This window comes from Pan troglodytes, chromosome 7, assembly GCF_028858775.2.
Source record: "Pan troglodytes isolate AG18354 chromosome 7, NHGRI_mPanTro3-v2.0_pri, whole genome shotgun sequence".
In the NCBI taxonomy this organism is placed as follows: Eukaryota; Metazoa; Chordata; class Mammalia; order Primates; family Hominidae; genus Pan; species Pan troglodytes.
The window spans coordinates 32792149-32809839 of record NC_072405.2 but is presented as its reverse complement, the minus strand read 5'-3'; the positions used below and the strand labels follow the sequence as shown (position 1 = coordinate 32809839).

General features: G+C 37.0%; 1 protein-coding gene across 1 annotated transcript in view; it reads right to left on the bottom strand.

Moving 5' to 3' along the window:
- The window catches only part of ADAM7 (ADAM metallopeptidase domain 7), a 68655-nt gene extending 58491 nt beyond the window's left edge, over positions 1-10164 (bottom strand). The window contains exons 1-3 of the mRNA XM_519664.8: positions 10030-10164; positions 8615-8718; positions 3931-4007 (exon numbers count right to left, since the gene is read on the bottom strand). Of these exons, the coding sequence (XP_519664.5) occupies positions 3931-4007; positions 8615-8718; positions 10030-10081 (233 nt within the window). The 5' untranslated portion in view covers positions 10082-10164. The remainder of the gene's footprint in view (positions 1-3930; positions 4008-8614; positions 8719-10029) is intronic.
- Positions 10165-17691: the final 7527 nt, after the last annotated feature.

The window sequence follows — 17691 nt, the reverse complement described above, 5'->3', positions numbered from 1 at the left end:
CCAATCAATAGAAAAAGAGGGAATCCTCCCTAACTCATTTTATGAGGCCAGCATCATCCTGATACCAAAGCCGGGCAGAGACACAACCAAAAAAGAGAATTTTAGACCAATATCCTTGATGAACATTGATGCAAAAATCCTCAATAAAATACTGGCAAGCCGAATCCAGCAGCACATCAAAAAGCTTATCCACCATGATCAAGTGGGCTTCATCCCTGGGATGCAAGGCTGGTTCAATATACGCAAATCAATAAATGTAATCCAGCATGTAAACAGAACCAAAGATGAAAACCACATGATTATCTCAATAGATGCAGAAAAGGCCTCTGACAAAATTCAACAATGCTTCATGCTAAAAACTCTCAATACATTAGGTATTGATGGGATGTATCTCAAAATAATAAGAGCTATCCATGACAAACCCACAGCCAATATCATACTGAATGGGCAAAAACTGGAAGCATTCCCTTTGAAAACTGGCACAAGACAGGGATGCCCTCTCTCACCACTCCTATTCAACATAGTGTTGGAAGTTCTGGCCAGGGCAATTAGGCAGGAGAAGAAATAAAGGGTATTCAATTAGGAAAAGAGGAAGTCAAATTGTCCCTGTTTGCAGACGACATGATTGTATATCTAGAAAACCCCATTGTCTCAGCCCAAAATCTCCTTAAGCTGATAAGCAACTTCAGCAAAGTCTCAGGATACAAAATCAATGTACAAAAATCACAAGCATTCTTATACACCAATAACAGACAAACAGAGAGCCAAATCATGAGTGAACTCCCATTCACAAATGCTTCAAAGAGAATAAAATACCTAGGAATCCAACTTACAAGGGATGGGAAGGACCTCTTCAAGGAGAACTACAAACTATTGCTCAGTGAAATAAAAGAGGATACAAAGAAATGGAAGAACATTCCATGCTCATGGGTAGGAAGAATCAATATCGTGAAAATGGCCATACTGCCCAAGGTAACTTATAGATTCAATGCCATCCCCATCAAGCTACCAATGACTTTCTTCACAGAATTGGAAAAAACTACTTTAAAGTTGATATGGAACCAAAAAAGAGCCCGCATTGCCAAGTCAATCCTAAGCCAAAAGAACAAAGCTGGAGGCATCACGCTACCTGACTTCAAACTACACTACAAGGCTACAGTAACCAAAACAGCATGGTACTCTTACCAAAACAGAGATATAGATCAATGGAACAAAACAGAGCCCTCAGAAATAACGCCACATATCTACAACTATCTGGTCTTTCACAAACCTGAGAAAAACAAGCAATGGGGAAAGGATTCCCTATTTAATAAATGGTGCTGGGAAAACTGGCTAGCCATATGTAGAAAGCTGAAACTGGATCTCTTCCTTACACCTTATACAAAAATTAATTCACGATGGATTAAAGACTTAAACGTTAGACCTAAAACCATAAAAACCCTAGAAGAAAACCTAGGCATTACCATTCAGGACATAGGCATGGGCAAGGACTTCATGTCTAAAACACCAAAAGCAATGGCAACAAAAGCCAAAATTGACAAATGGGATCTAATTAAACTAAAGAGCTTCTGCACAGCAAAAGAAACTACTATCAGAGTGAACAGGCAACCTACAAAATGGGAGAAAATTTTCGCAACCTGCATATCTGACAAAGGGCTAATATCCAGAATCTACAATGAACTCAAACAAATTTACAAGAAAAAAACAACCCCATCAAAAAGTGGGCTAAGGACATGAACAGACACTTCTCAAAAGAAGACATTTATGCAGCCAAAAAACACATGAAAAAATGCTCACCGTCACTGGCCATCAGAGAAATGCAAATCAAAACCACAATGAGATATCATCTCACACCAGTTAGAATGGCAATCATTAAAAAGTCAGGAAACAACAGGTGCTGGAGAGGATGTGGAGAAACAGGAACACTTTTACATTGTTGGTGGGACTGTAAACTAGTTCAACCATTGTGGAAGTCTGTGTGGCGATTCCTCAGGGATCTGGAACTAGAAATACCATTTGACCCAGCCAACCCATTACTGGGTATATACCCAAAGGATTATAAATCATGCTGCTATAAAGACACATGCACACGTATGTTTATTGCAGCTCTATTCACAATAGCAAAGACTTGGAACCAACCCAAATGTCCAACAATAATAGACTGGATTAAGAAAATGTGGCACATATACACCATGGAATACTATGCAGCCATAAAAAAGGATGAGTTCATGTCCTTTGTAGGGACATGGATGAAATTGGAAATCATCATTCTCAGTAAACTATCGCAAGAACAAAAATGCAAACACCGCATGTTCTCACTCATAGGTGGGAATTGAAGAATGAGAACACATGGACACAGGAAGGGGAACATCACACACTGGGGACTGTTGTGGGGTTGGGGGAGGGATAGCATTAGGAGATATACCTAATGCTAAATGACGAGTTAATGGGTGCAGCACACCACCATGGCCCATGTAAACTAACCTGCACATTGTGCACATGTACCCTAAAACTTAAAGTATAATAATAATAATAATAATAATAATAATAAACAAGCTGAATGAAACTTAGAGGGGAAATGTTGAAAAGTGTGGTCATGGAGAGAAAGAGAAGTAGAAATCTAAATTAATAAGATCAGTTTCTGTTTGTTACTGTATTACGAAAACATCCAATCACATAATATTCACAGATTTAGAGGCTCTGTGGTATGCACTAAATTCATTTACTTTGTAGAACTGAGGGAATGAGGCAGTGTTGCCTATTACAGATGTTGAAATTAGATTAAACTGCTCTCTGTGTGTACAATTCACTAACATGCCACTACAGGCTGATTAGCAGAATTAAGCAGTGGCTAATACAATGAAATTGACTCAGAGGCCTAGGCAGCCTGGGGTAATTGTGAAGGTAACTTGGAACTCTTCAGTCAGACCATCTGCATCATCATGTGCTTATGAGTATTGTGACCCTGGACAAGTTATCTTTTCATTGTACCTATAATTCTTCCTCAGCAAAGTGTAAATTAAACAATATCTGTCTCATATACATTTTTCAGGAATTAAAAAGTAACAGAGATAGAAATCTCTCAATAAATCTTTGCTTCTTTCATGCTCAGAAGGTGAAAATATGCAGAGTCTAAATGTATTATCAATATGGTTATGGGATTATGTTTATTATTCGGCACATTTGTCTGGTGACGGATTCAGAATAGAGGGAGGGTTTGGGATTGTGTGTGTGTGTGTGTGTGTGTGTGTGTGTTTTGTTATTTACTTTTAGCTAATAGACCAAAGTCTCAATTCCCCAGTAGTGTCACTCTTTCTTTCTGCTTAGCATTTGACAGCTCCTCATCCTTTTAATATCTGGGGCTCTGAGACAGAGCTATTTTGTGTAGAAATGGCCCAATGGAAAAACAATGAAACTTAAACAGCAGCAACAATAGACATTCTTTTGAAGAAAGCCAATGAAGAAAGTTATAGACATTGCAATTACACTATTTGGTTACACAAGATGTCTTGACGAAGCAAATGCGCTACAGTTCTTAGTTTACTCTGCAATGGAACTTGATTTGATATCTAGTTTACACAACTTAGAAGCCATTTTAAAAACCATGTTTTTCACATCTCTTTTGTTCCACTGATTCCCAACACAGTAATGTATCAACCCTGTTCTTAGAGTGACTATATGGAGCTCAAAAAACTGCAAGTATTCAAAGTAGGGAGTTATTTAGGAACGGGAGAACACTGGCATCTGTGATTGTCTTTAAGCTTTTGAGATGTGATTGGCTTACACATGAAGAGATTTTATTTGAAGAGGAAAAATTCAGATGACGTGCAAATAAAAATTGAGGAATCCTCTTCACTGGCAGTTTTTACGAAAATTGGCTTACCATAATTACTAAAATCTATAAGGTACTGGAATCACAATAGAACTTACCTGGATCTTAGAAGATGAAGGACTAAGGTTTTTCTATTTAGTTTTATTTCATACAACAATTCTTCTTCATACGTTTTCTAAAAAAGAAGAGACATCACGTGACTTCAACATGGGCTCATTTAGTGTGTGCTGGAGCAAGTAGTGCTTTGGGTGAATGTTCCCTATCTCCAATCCACCCAGCAGTCCTTTCAGCCAAAATGCAAAATACTGATAAAGATGAATTGAAAGAGAGCTAATATTAGAAGGAAGATTTTACAAACCTCATTCTAGTTATATTTTAGAACTAGATTTCTTCTAGTTATATTAGAATAAAATATAAATATAGTTATTCTTTTATATTATAGTTTATATTATTAGTTATATTACAACTATTTATATTATAACATAGCATGTTATAATATAGTATAATATAATTAATATAATATAGCATATTATATATAGTTTCTAGTTATACAATTAAATGGAAAATGCAGATTCTCTCCTCATCCAAGGATACACCATTTACCATATGTCCATGTAGCAGCTCTATACACAGATATCCTGTTCACGCATTTTTAAAACGATTTTTATACATACTGTTTTTTCGTCTACTTTCCACTCAATGATAAATCATGACTATTTCCTATTTTAATAAATTTTTTATAGTATGTGTCTTTAGGCAGCTAAGCACAATATGAGTGAAACTTCATTTATTTAATCTATATTTACTATGAGAAATTTGGTTTGGGGTATTCCCTGTCGTTGGACAGAGCTGCATTTTCAATGACATGAAAAAAAATGTAAAGCTTTTATAACTATTGCCAAACTATCATGAAGAAAGGAAGTGGTCATGTTTAGAACCTCACCATCAATTTATAGCAGTTTCTGTTTCCTTGCCTTCTTACCAATAATAGATATTATGATTAATACAAATATTTTAAACAATGAAATGATGACTTATTGTGATAAATTGTTTTCCTGGATGATCATTCACATCAATATTTTTCCTTTATTTATTTAGTTATTTGTAGTTTTCATATGGATTCTGATTCATGCCCTTTCACCAGTTTCTTTTGTGGTATTTTATTTCTTCATGCTTCATAAAAATTCTCTATAATTTAAGATTCACAGTTGTTGGTCATACATGTTGCACATTACTTTGAGATGACTGTTCATTCATTTATTCAATGACTACTATTTCAGGCACAGAGATAATATGGAAAATACAATGGTGTAGACGGTGGAGGTCTCTGCCCTCATGGAAGTCCCTGCTTGGCAGAGAAAAACACTGGATAACCAAGCACACATAGTGGAGTGTAATGAGCATCATAATAGGAGAAATGCAAGGACTGTGCCAGGGATATTACAAGGAGAAGTCAGGGGCAGGGAACAGCACATGCCAAGGCTCTGAGCCAGGGAGGAACATGACACATTTGAAGAACAGACAGAGGTTCAATATTACTGGAAAATCAGGTGTAAGTTGAATAGAAATGAAATGACAAAGTGGGAAGGAGTAAATCATATTCAACCTAGTAAGTCAAAGATTTGGGCCTTATCCTAAGAACAAAGAGAAGCGAAATATCTAGGCAGAAACATGCCATAGCAAGCATGGTGTTTTAGTACTTTACTTATTATAGATAATGGATTAGCAAAACTCAGTACTATAGCCAGGAAAACCATTTAAGGCTGTTGATGAATGCAGATGATTTGAGCAGAGGAGTAAGCAGTAGATAACTTTAAAAGACATTTACATGCTAGAATCTACAAGCCTCAGTGATAGTCAGATGGAGTAAGAGAGAGTAGTCAAGACTAAGCCCAGATTTCTGATTTGTTTAACTTGTAGAGCTGTGCTACTATAGCAAGGAGGATCTGAAGAGGGTCAGCTATGAGGTTGGGAAGGAGAGTTTTGTGTTTATTCAATGTTAAGTGTGCATTAGTTAAGGTTGTTTTGACTGCAAGTTGAACAATAAAATTACGGCTTTATCATAAAGACACAGAATCCCCACGTGGGAGGCCAAGAAACTAGGGTGGGTACTTAATCAGATAGAAAGGGTTTGGTCACATTTTGCAACATGATGAGTTGTATGTGTAGAGGTGTGTATGTGTGTGTGTCTGCATGTATGTGTACATGCATGTATGGGTGTAATGGTGGCAATGGAACTTTTTTGGAAATTCAGATATGGATTTTATATTAACAAATATTAGAAGATTGTTAATATTGTCAATATTGTTAATATGATATTTTAAATTGTGTCATTAATACTGTTTTTAATAACAGAATTTGGTTTTTAATTTTTATTTTATTTTGAAATCATTTTAGATTTACAGAAAAGTTGGAAAGATGGTACAGAGTTTCCATATACTCAGGTTTCCCTGTTTATTAGCATCTGACATTACTATAGTCTATTTGTCACAACAAATGAGCCCAGATTCATAAACTATTATTAATTATAGTTATTCAGGTTTTCTTAGTTTTTCCCTGATGTGCTTTAACTCTTTCAGGATCTGATCCCAGATCCCACACTACATTTAGTTGTCATGTCTCCTTAGCCTCCTCAAGTCTCACAGTTTCTCAGGTTTTTTTGTTTTTTTTTGTTTTTTTTTTTTTACGATCTGGACCTTTATGGGGAGTATCTGCCAAGCACTTTGTAGGGCGTCTTACAATTTGTTTTTGTTCTGATATTTTTCTCATGCTTAGACTGATGTTACAGATTTTGAGGTGAGAACCATAATAGAAAATGCCATTTTATTACACCCTACTAGCCACAGGACTTAGCAAGTGTTAAACCTGATCACGTGGCTGAGGTGGTGTTTTCATCTTTCTCTCTGTAAAATTACTCTTTCCCCCCTTCAGTATGGTACTTCCTGGAAGGAAGTCACAATCTACAACCCACACTTAATGGGTGGGGATTTAGGTTCCACCCCCTGGAGAGGACAGCATCTACATAAATTATTTGATTCCTCTCCCAGAAGAAGTGTCCATTTTTTCTATTTATTTATTTATTTATTATATATTATTTATTCAGTCATTTATTTATATCAGTATGGGCTCATGATATTTATTTACACTTCATGTCATAATACAAAACTGTTATTTATTTTGTTCTTCACATTATCCCAGCTTTGGCCATCAGGAGCTCTTTCTGTTGGCTTCTGAATTCTTTTGACAAGACCCCTTCAATGTGGTTTGAATTTTGTTTTGTCTGTTTGAGCATATTCTGGTATACAAGAAGCTTTAGGTTCATTGTTTCTATTCCTTGCCCTTATCCAAGCTTATCTGGTATATTCATAATGATATATTTATTTTATTTTATTTTATTTTATTTTATTTTATTTTATTTTTATTTTTTGAGAGAGTCTTGCTCTGTTGCCCAGGCTGGAGCACAGTGGCATGATCTTGGCTCACTGCAACCTCTGCCTCCTGGGTTCAAGCGATTCACCTCAGCCTCCGGAGTAGCTGGGATTACAGGTGCACACCACCATGCCTGGCTAATTTTTGTATTTTTAGTAGAGATGGGGTTTCACCATGTTGGCCAGGCTGGTCTTGAACTCCTGGCCTCAAGTGATCTGCCCTCCTCGGCCTCCCAAAGTGCTGGGGTTACAGGCGTGAGCCACTGCACCCAGCCATAATGAGATTTTTAACATCAGTCTTGATTAAGTCTTAAGACAGTAGTCGTGAGAAGACGCCACCAGTGTATGCACAGTGGGTGGCAGAAAGCTGGTGAAAGCCCCCTTAGCTGAGTACCAATCTACAGCCAAGACAAAGTCTGAGAAAGTGAGAATAGAGTTGCATATTAAAGAGAATCGTTGAACAAAATAGTTACATATTACTTCCAAACGGGAGGAGATGGAGAGTTGCTTTTTATTTTAATCATCTCAAGCCATAGGAAACAGATCTCAGTGGGACTGTTTAGAAAAGTGAAATGTATCTAATTTATGACTGAGAAACCTAACAAGTGAGAACTTGAAAAACTGGCTGCTCTAATGGTGGACAGAAGAAATTCATTGGGAAGGGTTTGGACTTCCATAGTACGTTTGGGCAAAGTGCCTGTCAGTATCCTCTATGAGCCCAATTAAAACCTGAGGCTTAAAAATCAAGTGCCTAATGATAAATACCTAAGGACATTCATCTAATGTCTTTTATAACAGTGGAAATTGAAAACATCTTAATTTTCAAGCCTGTTCCCTCTTACATATATTATCTATTTTCTATAATAAGCATTCGTTACTTTTGAAAGTAATATTTCACGTTTTTATTTAATTGTTAACATCTGAATAAATACCCTTCTGAGCAACAGACCAAGCAGGCCTTTGAGTTCCTCTGAAAGTTGCACATCTTTGCTGCAGACTCTATAAACAAAAACCTGCATACCAGACCTCTGGGAAAGTAACATGCTCAAGATGACATTCACCAGGCACCGGCTCAGAAAAAGTGAGGTTGTTACAAGTCAGCCTGAAAAGCTGTTGGTGGAACTCCATAAACTGGAAAATTTAGAATGGTATTCCCTAAACCCAGGCTTTACTCTTTTCTGTTTTCTAACCCATTGAGGGGTTGCTTATTCCCAAGCACATGCTGTATGCCGAATGGGAGTCCTTAGAAAAATTGAAACTCCTCTCTCCCTATTTGCTTCTGGTTGGAGCTAGAGACAACTGTCTACATGCCTGTGAAAGCAACAAATCTTATTTACTAAATCAAAACTTGTACCGGTATGTCATCATCATGGGTGTGTCCAGTATCTCGCTTCTGTATCAGAGGAAGCTTTTTAGGACGAACCAGTTGTTGACCCTCTACTCCAAGGATGAATTTTTCTACGAGGAAACATAAGGGGAAAAATCCGTCTGACATTAACATTCGTCTACAGCGGCTGAAAAACAGAATTGTTCTAATACAGTTCATTTGCCCCCAGTTAGCAGCCATGGACAGCAACACTATGAAATGTTATTCCCACTTTACTGGCAAGGAAATTGACACTGATATTTGCAAATCAGGAGAATATAAGGAAACTTGGAAAGGAGCCAAAGAAATCCGTGTCCCTCCATTTCCTCCATATTTTCGCCATGTTCTGCAGCTGTAATTTTATTTTTTGTTTCATTTATTTATTTTTTTGAGACAGAGTCTCGCTCTGTCACCCAGGCTGGAGTGCAGTGGCGTGATCTCGGCTCACTGCAACCTCTGCCTCCCCGGTTCAAGCGATTCTTCCACCTCAGCCTCCCAAGTAGCTGGGATTACAAGTGCACACCACCATGCCTGGCTAATTTTTGTATTTTTAGTAGAGACGGGGTTTCACCATGTTGGCCAGGCTAGTCTCAAACTCCTGACCTCAGGTGATCCACCTGCCTCAGCCTCCCAAAGTGCTGGGATTACAGGCGTGAGCCACCATGTCTGGCCTGCAGTTGTCATTTTGTTACCCTCATGCCAACCTCTGGATTTTGTCTCCTGTCAAAGCCTGCACTGTTGACCTGTTTGAATGTAAATTACTGAATTTGGTCTTCCAGGGATGTTTGCATTTAAAGTCTTACCTTTCGTAGTTAAGTATAAGACCTTTACCTGTTAAAGAATTTTGGGTAGCCCTGCATCAGTGCCAGCCATAATCTTCTATTCATGTCCTATCACCTTGATAGTCATCTGTGAGATGAGCCCTGCTTAATTAAGGTGTGGTACTTAAAGAGCAATAAAAAGGAGAGGGCATGGGGTTTTTGGAATATGCTGTGATTTGAATCAAGCCTTTACCAATTTATTGTGTGGCCAGCAGTAGCATATTTAATTTCTCTGATCTTTAAATAGTCTCATTTTCCTTATCTGTAAAGTGGAGATATTAATTTCAAATTTTAAACACTTTAACATACAAAGCAGCTAATGGCCAGCACAGTGCCTGCCATGCTGCAGACATGCAGTACTTGTCCACTCCTTTCTCCTCCTCACTGTGGGTCAGAATGTTCAAGAGTGATATGGCATTACACAGATGCATGGAGTTTCATGATTAGCTATAATCTAGTCGAAGCTCTCAGAAAAGTCATCAATGTTTAATGTTTTTATCACTTACAATTTAAACTTTGTGACTAAAGAGACACAACCTCATAGCATAATAAGAAAGTCCTGATAAAAAGAGCAAGACATACCTTTAACCTGAGGAATGAGTAAAATCATCAAGAATATACACCCGGGAAGCATTCTGAGTGATTCTGGTAGAGGAGAGCAGAAGTGCTTGAGAAAAGGAGTTCACCTTTCTTCCTCCTCACTTCCACTGCAGTGATGAAGCACCTCACAGATAGGTGGGCAGTTTTGATCCACAACAAGGAAGTGTTCCTTGAGGGAGTTACACATCTTGCTAGGTGCTTGAGGCTAAAACCTGGAGGTTGAACATCATGTTCTAATTAAAGACAACTACCGAGGTGGTGGTGGTGAAGGTTGACTGGACATAGATTCCTGCATCATGTCTAATGTAAATTTGATTCCAGATATCTGAAAACTTCAAAAGTGGAAAAAAATCAAGAATGTCTTAGGAAAAAATGTTGAAAAATATTTATATATGCTTTGGTTGAAGACGGTTAAATTCTTTCTATGCAGAGTATGCTATATAAAAACTAAAAGGAACATTTGTTAAATGAGAAATATTGAAAATTTATATGGCATAAATCACATATTAAAATTAAAATATCCAAACTACAGAAATGTATGTAATAAATAAATAAAAGGTGGGAGTAAGTGTCCATATAATATAGAACCCTTTCAAAGCAATACAAAAAAGAATACCAATGGACAAATGTGCAAAGGGCCTCGACAATTCCATCTGTATGTCTGTGTTCTCTTGTTATATTAGTAGAGTTATCCCATGGCCAATAGAATCCTTTTATCTTCATTTGGGATTCTATTTCTCGCCCGCATCTATATGTCTCTAATATTTCCACAAACTGAACCAATCTATGTCAATTGGAAGCTTCCTTTTGATATTTAGACCCTCTGCTCCAAGGATGACCTTTTCTACAAGGAAACATAAGGGGAAAAATCCATCTGACATTAATATTCATCCATTGTGGTTGAAAAACAGAATTGTTCTCATACAGTTCACTTGCTCCCAGTTAGCAGCCATGTATAGCAGCATTATAAAATATAATCCCCACTTTGCAGGTGGGGAAATTGACACTGATATTTACAAATTGGGAAAATATAAGCAAACTTGGAAAGGAGGCAAAGAAATCAGAGTCCCTTGGCTTAAAATGGGGGTACCATTTTAAGTCAAGTCAAAAGTCTCTCCTTTTTGAAAAATTCTCTCTATTCTATATCTCATATACTTTTACTATCACTTTTTCTCCCATTTCCTTTACAGCTAAATTTCTTACACAGTATTACCTGGACTTCTTGCAATTTTCTTACCTCAAACTTATCCTACCACATCCCAGTTCTAGCATCTGCCTTTATTATTCTACTGAAATGGCCAATATCTCCAGTGATTTTACCATTTCTATATCCAAGAGATATTTTGTTTCCTCATCTCATTTGCCCTTTTAACAATTTTTAGCACTGTTGATCACATCCTTCCCCTTGAAATATACTATTTAGCTCCCTTGCCACAATAGCCTTCTTAACTTCTTCCTGGTTCAGTGGCAACTTGTAGGCATATCCTTTTCTATGTAGCATTTAAATTTTTGAGTTCCTTGAGGTATTTATTAAACACCCTCTTTTCCTCCGATTATGCTTGTTCCAAAGCCATCTCATCTTCAGTTATGGTTTAATTATTGCTATGCTATGCCTCACATTTTATATTTCTAGCCATTTGGGCAACAGATCTTTACAGCAAAGTTTCTACTTAATGTCTTCATTGGGAGCATCAAAGTCCTTGTAAAATCAATATGTACAAGACTTAAAATACGTTTCCCCCCAGTTTGTCCTCTGTCTTGGCCAGCAGTGCCTCATCCCTTTAGCATTGCAATTCTGAAAGTCAGTATCATCATTGACATCTCTTATAATCAGTCCACCACTAAGTTTTTTTTTTTTTTGCCTCCATTCTAGTCCAAGACATTCTTTGGTTACATTGCAACAAGTGTGATTATTTATTTATTTTTTATTTCTGAGATGCAGTGTCGCTCTGTCACCTAGGGTGGAGTGCAGTGGTGCAATCTTGGCTCACTGCAACCTCTGCCTCCTGGGTTTAAGCAATTCTCCTGTCTCAGCTTTCTGAGTAGCTGAGACTACAAGTGTGTGCCACCATGCTGAGCTAATTTTTGTATTTTTAGTGAAGATAGGGTTTCACCATGTTGGCCAGGCTGGTCTCAAACTCCTAACCTCAAGTGATCCACCTGCCTCAGCCTCCCAAAATGCTGGGATTACAGGTGTGAGTCACTGTGCATGACCACAAGTGTAATATTTTTAATAGGTAAACCTGGCCATGTCATGTGCCTGTTTAAAAAAAATGCTTCAATAGTTTTTCACTGGTGTTAGACAAAAGACTCACTTGACTTAAATTGCCTGACACTTATTAACTCTGTGGCTTTGGTTAAGGTATGATACATTTCTATACTTCTGTTTTCTCATCTATAAAATGGGCATAATAATATAAATCTGATAGGGATGATGTGAAGATTAAATGAATCCATACTCACAAGCCATCTTTTATTCCCTAGTTAATTCACTCCCCACTTCTCTTAATTATTATATACCCCTTCTTCTTTCCCTAAATCTCGAAATCTCCTCTTCATCACTCTCATCTGACCATCTTGCTTTTCTATTTCACTGGCAAAAAAATAAACCATCATAGGAACTCTCACTTTCTCTCATTATCACGTCTATCTTACAATGTGTGCCCATATAGACTCATTCTTTCCTGTTTTTGTGCATGCACTGTTCATGCTTCTAGTGTCTATTCCCCAATTAATATGCAGGATTTTATTCCTTCCTGTCCCCTCAATGTCATCACTCCAGCAATTCTTCCCCATCTCTACTATCATCTCTCTCTCTATATATATATATATATAATCATTTTTTCTATCCTTTGAAAAATATTTCTTCTTTTACATCATTCTCCTTTCAAACAGCTACCACCCATTCTTGGATTCCAACAGTAACATTTCTAAAAAAATAAAAAGTCTACAGTTTGTTTCCAGTTCCTTTCTCCTTATTTGTTCTTGAGATTAGTCCTGTTAGACTTTTTACTCTTTGCTCAACAAGGCGACGTTCAAATGATCTGTACCTTGCTTAATTCAGTGGTCAGTTTTCAATCCGCACTCACTTGATCCTTTAGCAGCATTGGACACAGTGGATTATTTTCATTTTTTGAAAGGAATTGAGTCCCTGGTGCATCATGGATTTCCTCCATGCTTATTCACTGCATCTTCTTAGTCTCCTTTGTTGGTCCTCTTTCTCTCCCCAGTGTGTAAACGCTATAGATTCCCATGGCTTCATTCTTGAGACTTTCCTCTTCTCTGTATACTCATGAGGTGGTTCCCATTCAATCTTTTGATCTTCAATATTATCTATAATATGATGGCTGCCAAATTTATTTATCTAACCTGATCTTTTCTGAATTTCAGACTCATAGAAGCAGCTCTCTTTTCAACATCTTCATTTGAAAGACTAATGGATTTCTCAAGCACAAGTACAAAGCCAGATTCTTGCTCTCCCCCTCCAAACCTGGTGTTTCTGTAGTCTTTCCTATCTTAGGATATTGCAACTCCATTCTTTCAGTTGCCCAGGAGTCATCCTTGATTCGTCTCTTTTCTTCACACTTTGCATCCCATTCTTTAGCAAATCCAGTTGTGACTATCCTGAAAAGGCATCAAGGCTCTGACCATATCTCACCACATTTACTGCTATTTTGCTGATTCTTAGACAATTTAGACATTATCATCTCTAGCTTAGTTTATTGAAGCTAAACTCTTAATTAGTCTTACTGTTTTTCTCTTGGTCCCTCACAATGTATTATCCACCCATCACCTAGAATGCTCTTATTAACACGCATCACTTTATGTGATTCCTTCTGTCCAAATTTTTCAATAACTTCCATTTTCAGAGTATTAGGCAAAGTTCTGAGAGCCTCCAGGATCTACATGATCTAGCCTGATGTTCTCTGGCTTCATATCTTACTACTCTCCCCGCTCCCTACCCTGAGCCTATTGCCAAGTGTCCTTGGCATCTTTTGAGCATGACAAGCACATTCTGCTTCAAGGGTCTTTGCTCGGTGTTCCTTCTTCCGGGAATGTAACCCTCTCAGTCACACGTCGATGTTTTTCTCTCCTTTCAGGTGTCTATTAAAATACATCATTCTGTGAATCTTCTGTAAGCACCCTATGCAAAATAGACCTGCCCACTCCCACCCTGGTACCTCTAAGCCCTTTTGTGCCTTGTATTAGTCACCATCTAAAATGCTATACATTTACTTGTTTGTTTACTTATTTTTCATAGGCTGACTCCTCTCCTTAAAATGTAGCTCTGTGAGGATAAAAATTGTGTCTGCTTTGTTTACCACCGTATCTTTATTGCCTAGAACAGTAGATTGGCAATAGATTTTTATTGAATGTGTAATACAATACATTTGCAAACTTCGAAAGATACTGGTACATAGCAAACACTCAATAAAAGTAAACTATGGGCCTTTTCCTCTTGGAAGTCCCCTCTCTCTCACTAGAGAGAGAGAGCTGTATTCCTTTCTCTTTCTCTTGCCTATTAAACCTCTGCTTCAAAAAAAAGAGCGTAAACTATGATTATTTTAGCTTCTAATGATGAGGAGGTTGTAGAGTACAGTAAATAAAAGTACGCACTAAGAACCACACCATCTGGGTTCAATTCCCAGCACTTACACTTACACTTCCTACCTGTAAACCTTGTACAATATCTGATCTCTCTGTGCTTCAGTTTTTTCATTTCCCAAAATGAGAATAGCAACGTTATCTAACTTGCAGCAATTGTTGTGAGGATTCAATGAAGTGATTTATGTAAATCACTGAAAAGCAATGCCTCCCATATGTCAATAGATAGATAAGTGTTGATTTTCTAAGAGCTATATAAATGTCGATTTTTGGTATAATTACTTTTATTGATCTAATTGTATCTGCTACTATTTTTTCTCTCTTCTGCTCCCTGAGCTCCAGGTTTTCTGGCTTTCCCCCTTTACTCCAATATGCAATGCTTTCTCCCATTAAAGGACCTCTAGACATACTTTCCTCTTTACCTGTAGTCCTGTCCTCTCCTCCTTGTAGTCAAATTAATTTCTCCATTTACAGTTCTCAGTTCAAGGGTCACTATGTCAAAAAAGTCTTCCCTAACGCCTAAGTCTAGGCCACATTTCTTTGTGAAACAAGATTCTTTTACTTCTGAAAATTTATGTTGGTGTGTCCTACACTTATTACTCTAAATATCTGAATATTTGTCTCCTCCAGAAAACCAAAGCTCCATAAAGTAAAAAGTGCAGTTGCTTTGCTTGCTCTAGTACCACAAACCTAACAAGGTCTTGCATATAGACATTGCATTCAATATAAATTTGTTAAATGAATTACTAAATTAATTTGCAAAATATTTTCAGATTAGATCCTTACATATTTTCTTTCCAGAAATTTTGAACCTGTCCTTGAAACAGCTTTAACCCAAATTATCATCTTTACTGGTAGAATTTCTACTACTGTTTCGGGTCAATAGAAGAGATAGTTGAAGTCCAATGGGCCTACTGAGTATATCTGACCCTTCACCAAACATTCACGCATCAAGTGGAAATTGTCAGCTTTATTCACAGTGACAATTGAAAAGAACATTTTATGTTGGGTGATGGGAAATATGTTGAACTTGCCTCTATTACAGTCAAGATTGTGGAAAATGAAATAAACCAATTTTTAAAATACTAATCATGGAATCTGAGTTATTTATAGTGTCATATTAAAAGATAAGACTTTAAGGCATTTGTCTGATGTCTTTCAGCAACTTACGGTCAAGCCAACTTTCTAGTGAATCTGAAATATTACATATGGCATTATGTATGGTTACCCCAGGTGAAACAACCAAGAACGTTAGGGAAATTCACAGAAAAGTTTTTGTAATTTATTCAAACAACATAATAAGTGGAAAGCAGAGATGAAAAGAAAATTTCTGCCTAGCCCTTTGTTATTTTTATTATACACTGAGGCCTCTCTTTTTTATGTGGGAGAGGAGAAGCTTTATTCCTTCTCACGATCACTCTATGATATATTTTTTCAATTTGAGGAATATGATCCCTCAATTCTAAACTCTACCAGATCATTAGTATGGGATAGGGGAAAAAATGAAGATTTTATTACTAGCCCATAATGGATTCTCATCTCAGGTCACAGCTTTCTATATTTAAATTAATGATATTATTGAAGTATACAAAGCTTTTTTACAAAAACAATGAACCCTGAAGCATTTCAATATCAAAGGAACTCTGTGGAGTCCAAATGCCAAACAAAAGCAGATTTTAGAGAAGATTAAACAAGTATGAGAATGCGCTGTTCTCTTTTTATTTCTCTGCTGCAAATTAGCAAAGCAACCTCTCATAGCAGGTGCTCCGATAGAGTCCCATCTAGGTTTCCTTGAGTATTGAGGTCGTAGATTCTTGCATTCATTTCTTATTGCCACTGGCATCAGCTCTTTACAAAACAGTCAACCAGGAGTACTTGTCTTGGAGGCCTCACAGCTTTGCACACAGCTTGCCTTTTTCTCCTTTTGATTGCTCTCACAACCCAGATATTCCTTCAGGCTTGCCCTCCTAAGTCTCCTCTCTCTAGTTCCCTCATTCCCACTCCCACTCCCAGCTAGCAACTTGGAGAGCAATCTCATCAACCTTCTTAAGGACTTAAAAGAGTGAACAATAATGGAGGCCTGGGAAGAATGCAGTTGATAAAGAATATATTCTGAGCTGGAAATGAAAAGTTGCCCACTTTGTGGACCCAAAATGCTTACCCTTGTGCCACCTTTGTAAAAAGAAACATGAAGAAAAGCTGCAATACATTCAAGTGAGTGGAGAGACTGAAGAGAATGAATAAAAGTATCTTATTTAAATTATAATTGTAATGGCAAAAAAAGGTTCATATAGAATTACTGGAATAAAAATCAGCATTTTCTATCTGACTTTACAATAAATATCCTCATAAAGTACTCCAAAGACACATTATTCCAGGAGAATTTGTAATTTTCTTCATAGATTCAGAAGCTCTTTTCAGCTCGGTAATTATGCTTAAGTATTCTGAAAAGAATACCAAATTCTAAATCAGAAGCCCTGTATTCTTCTCTAATTCAGTGAACTTCAGCAAGTCACTTATTTCTGGGGGCCCCTGCACCTTATTTATAAATTGGAATAGTTATGTTTGATCCCCTAGATTGTTTTAACAACAAAATGCTATGTTTCTATCACTATATTGTTCCAATGTTTCCATCTCTTTACTGATCTTTTTCTTCTCTTAGACCTTCTTCATTGTAAGTATAGATTTTAACTTATCATAATAATAAAAAATTGGGGTCATTTTATCACTATCTTATTTTCCATTTCCAACCACAAATTTATCAATTTATATATAGTAAATGTCAAATAATAAATGCAACAAGAGTCAAAAAATTTAACTCAGTCTGCTGCCCAAAGGGTCAAGGTTATTCCTAGGGAGTGGCAGGCCCAGGGTAAACAGAGTGTATAACAATTTCACCTCTTAATTATGGTAATCATATTATTTAGCTAGTGACATTGAACAAACTCCTTGGTATTTCCATTAATGATCTTGTTTAATGTACACACCGATCCTAGCATTCTATACAGGATCACTGTGTACATTAAACAAGATAATTAA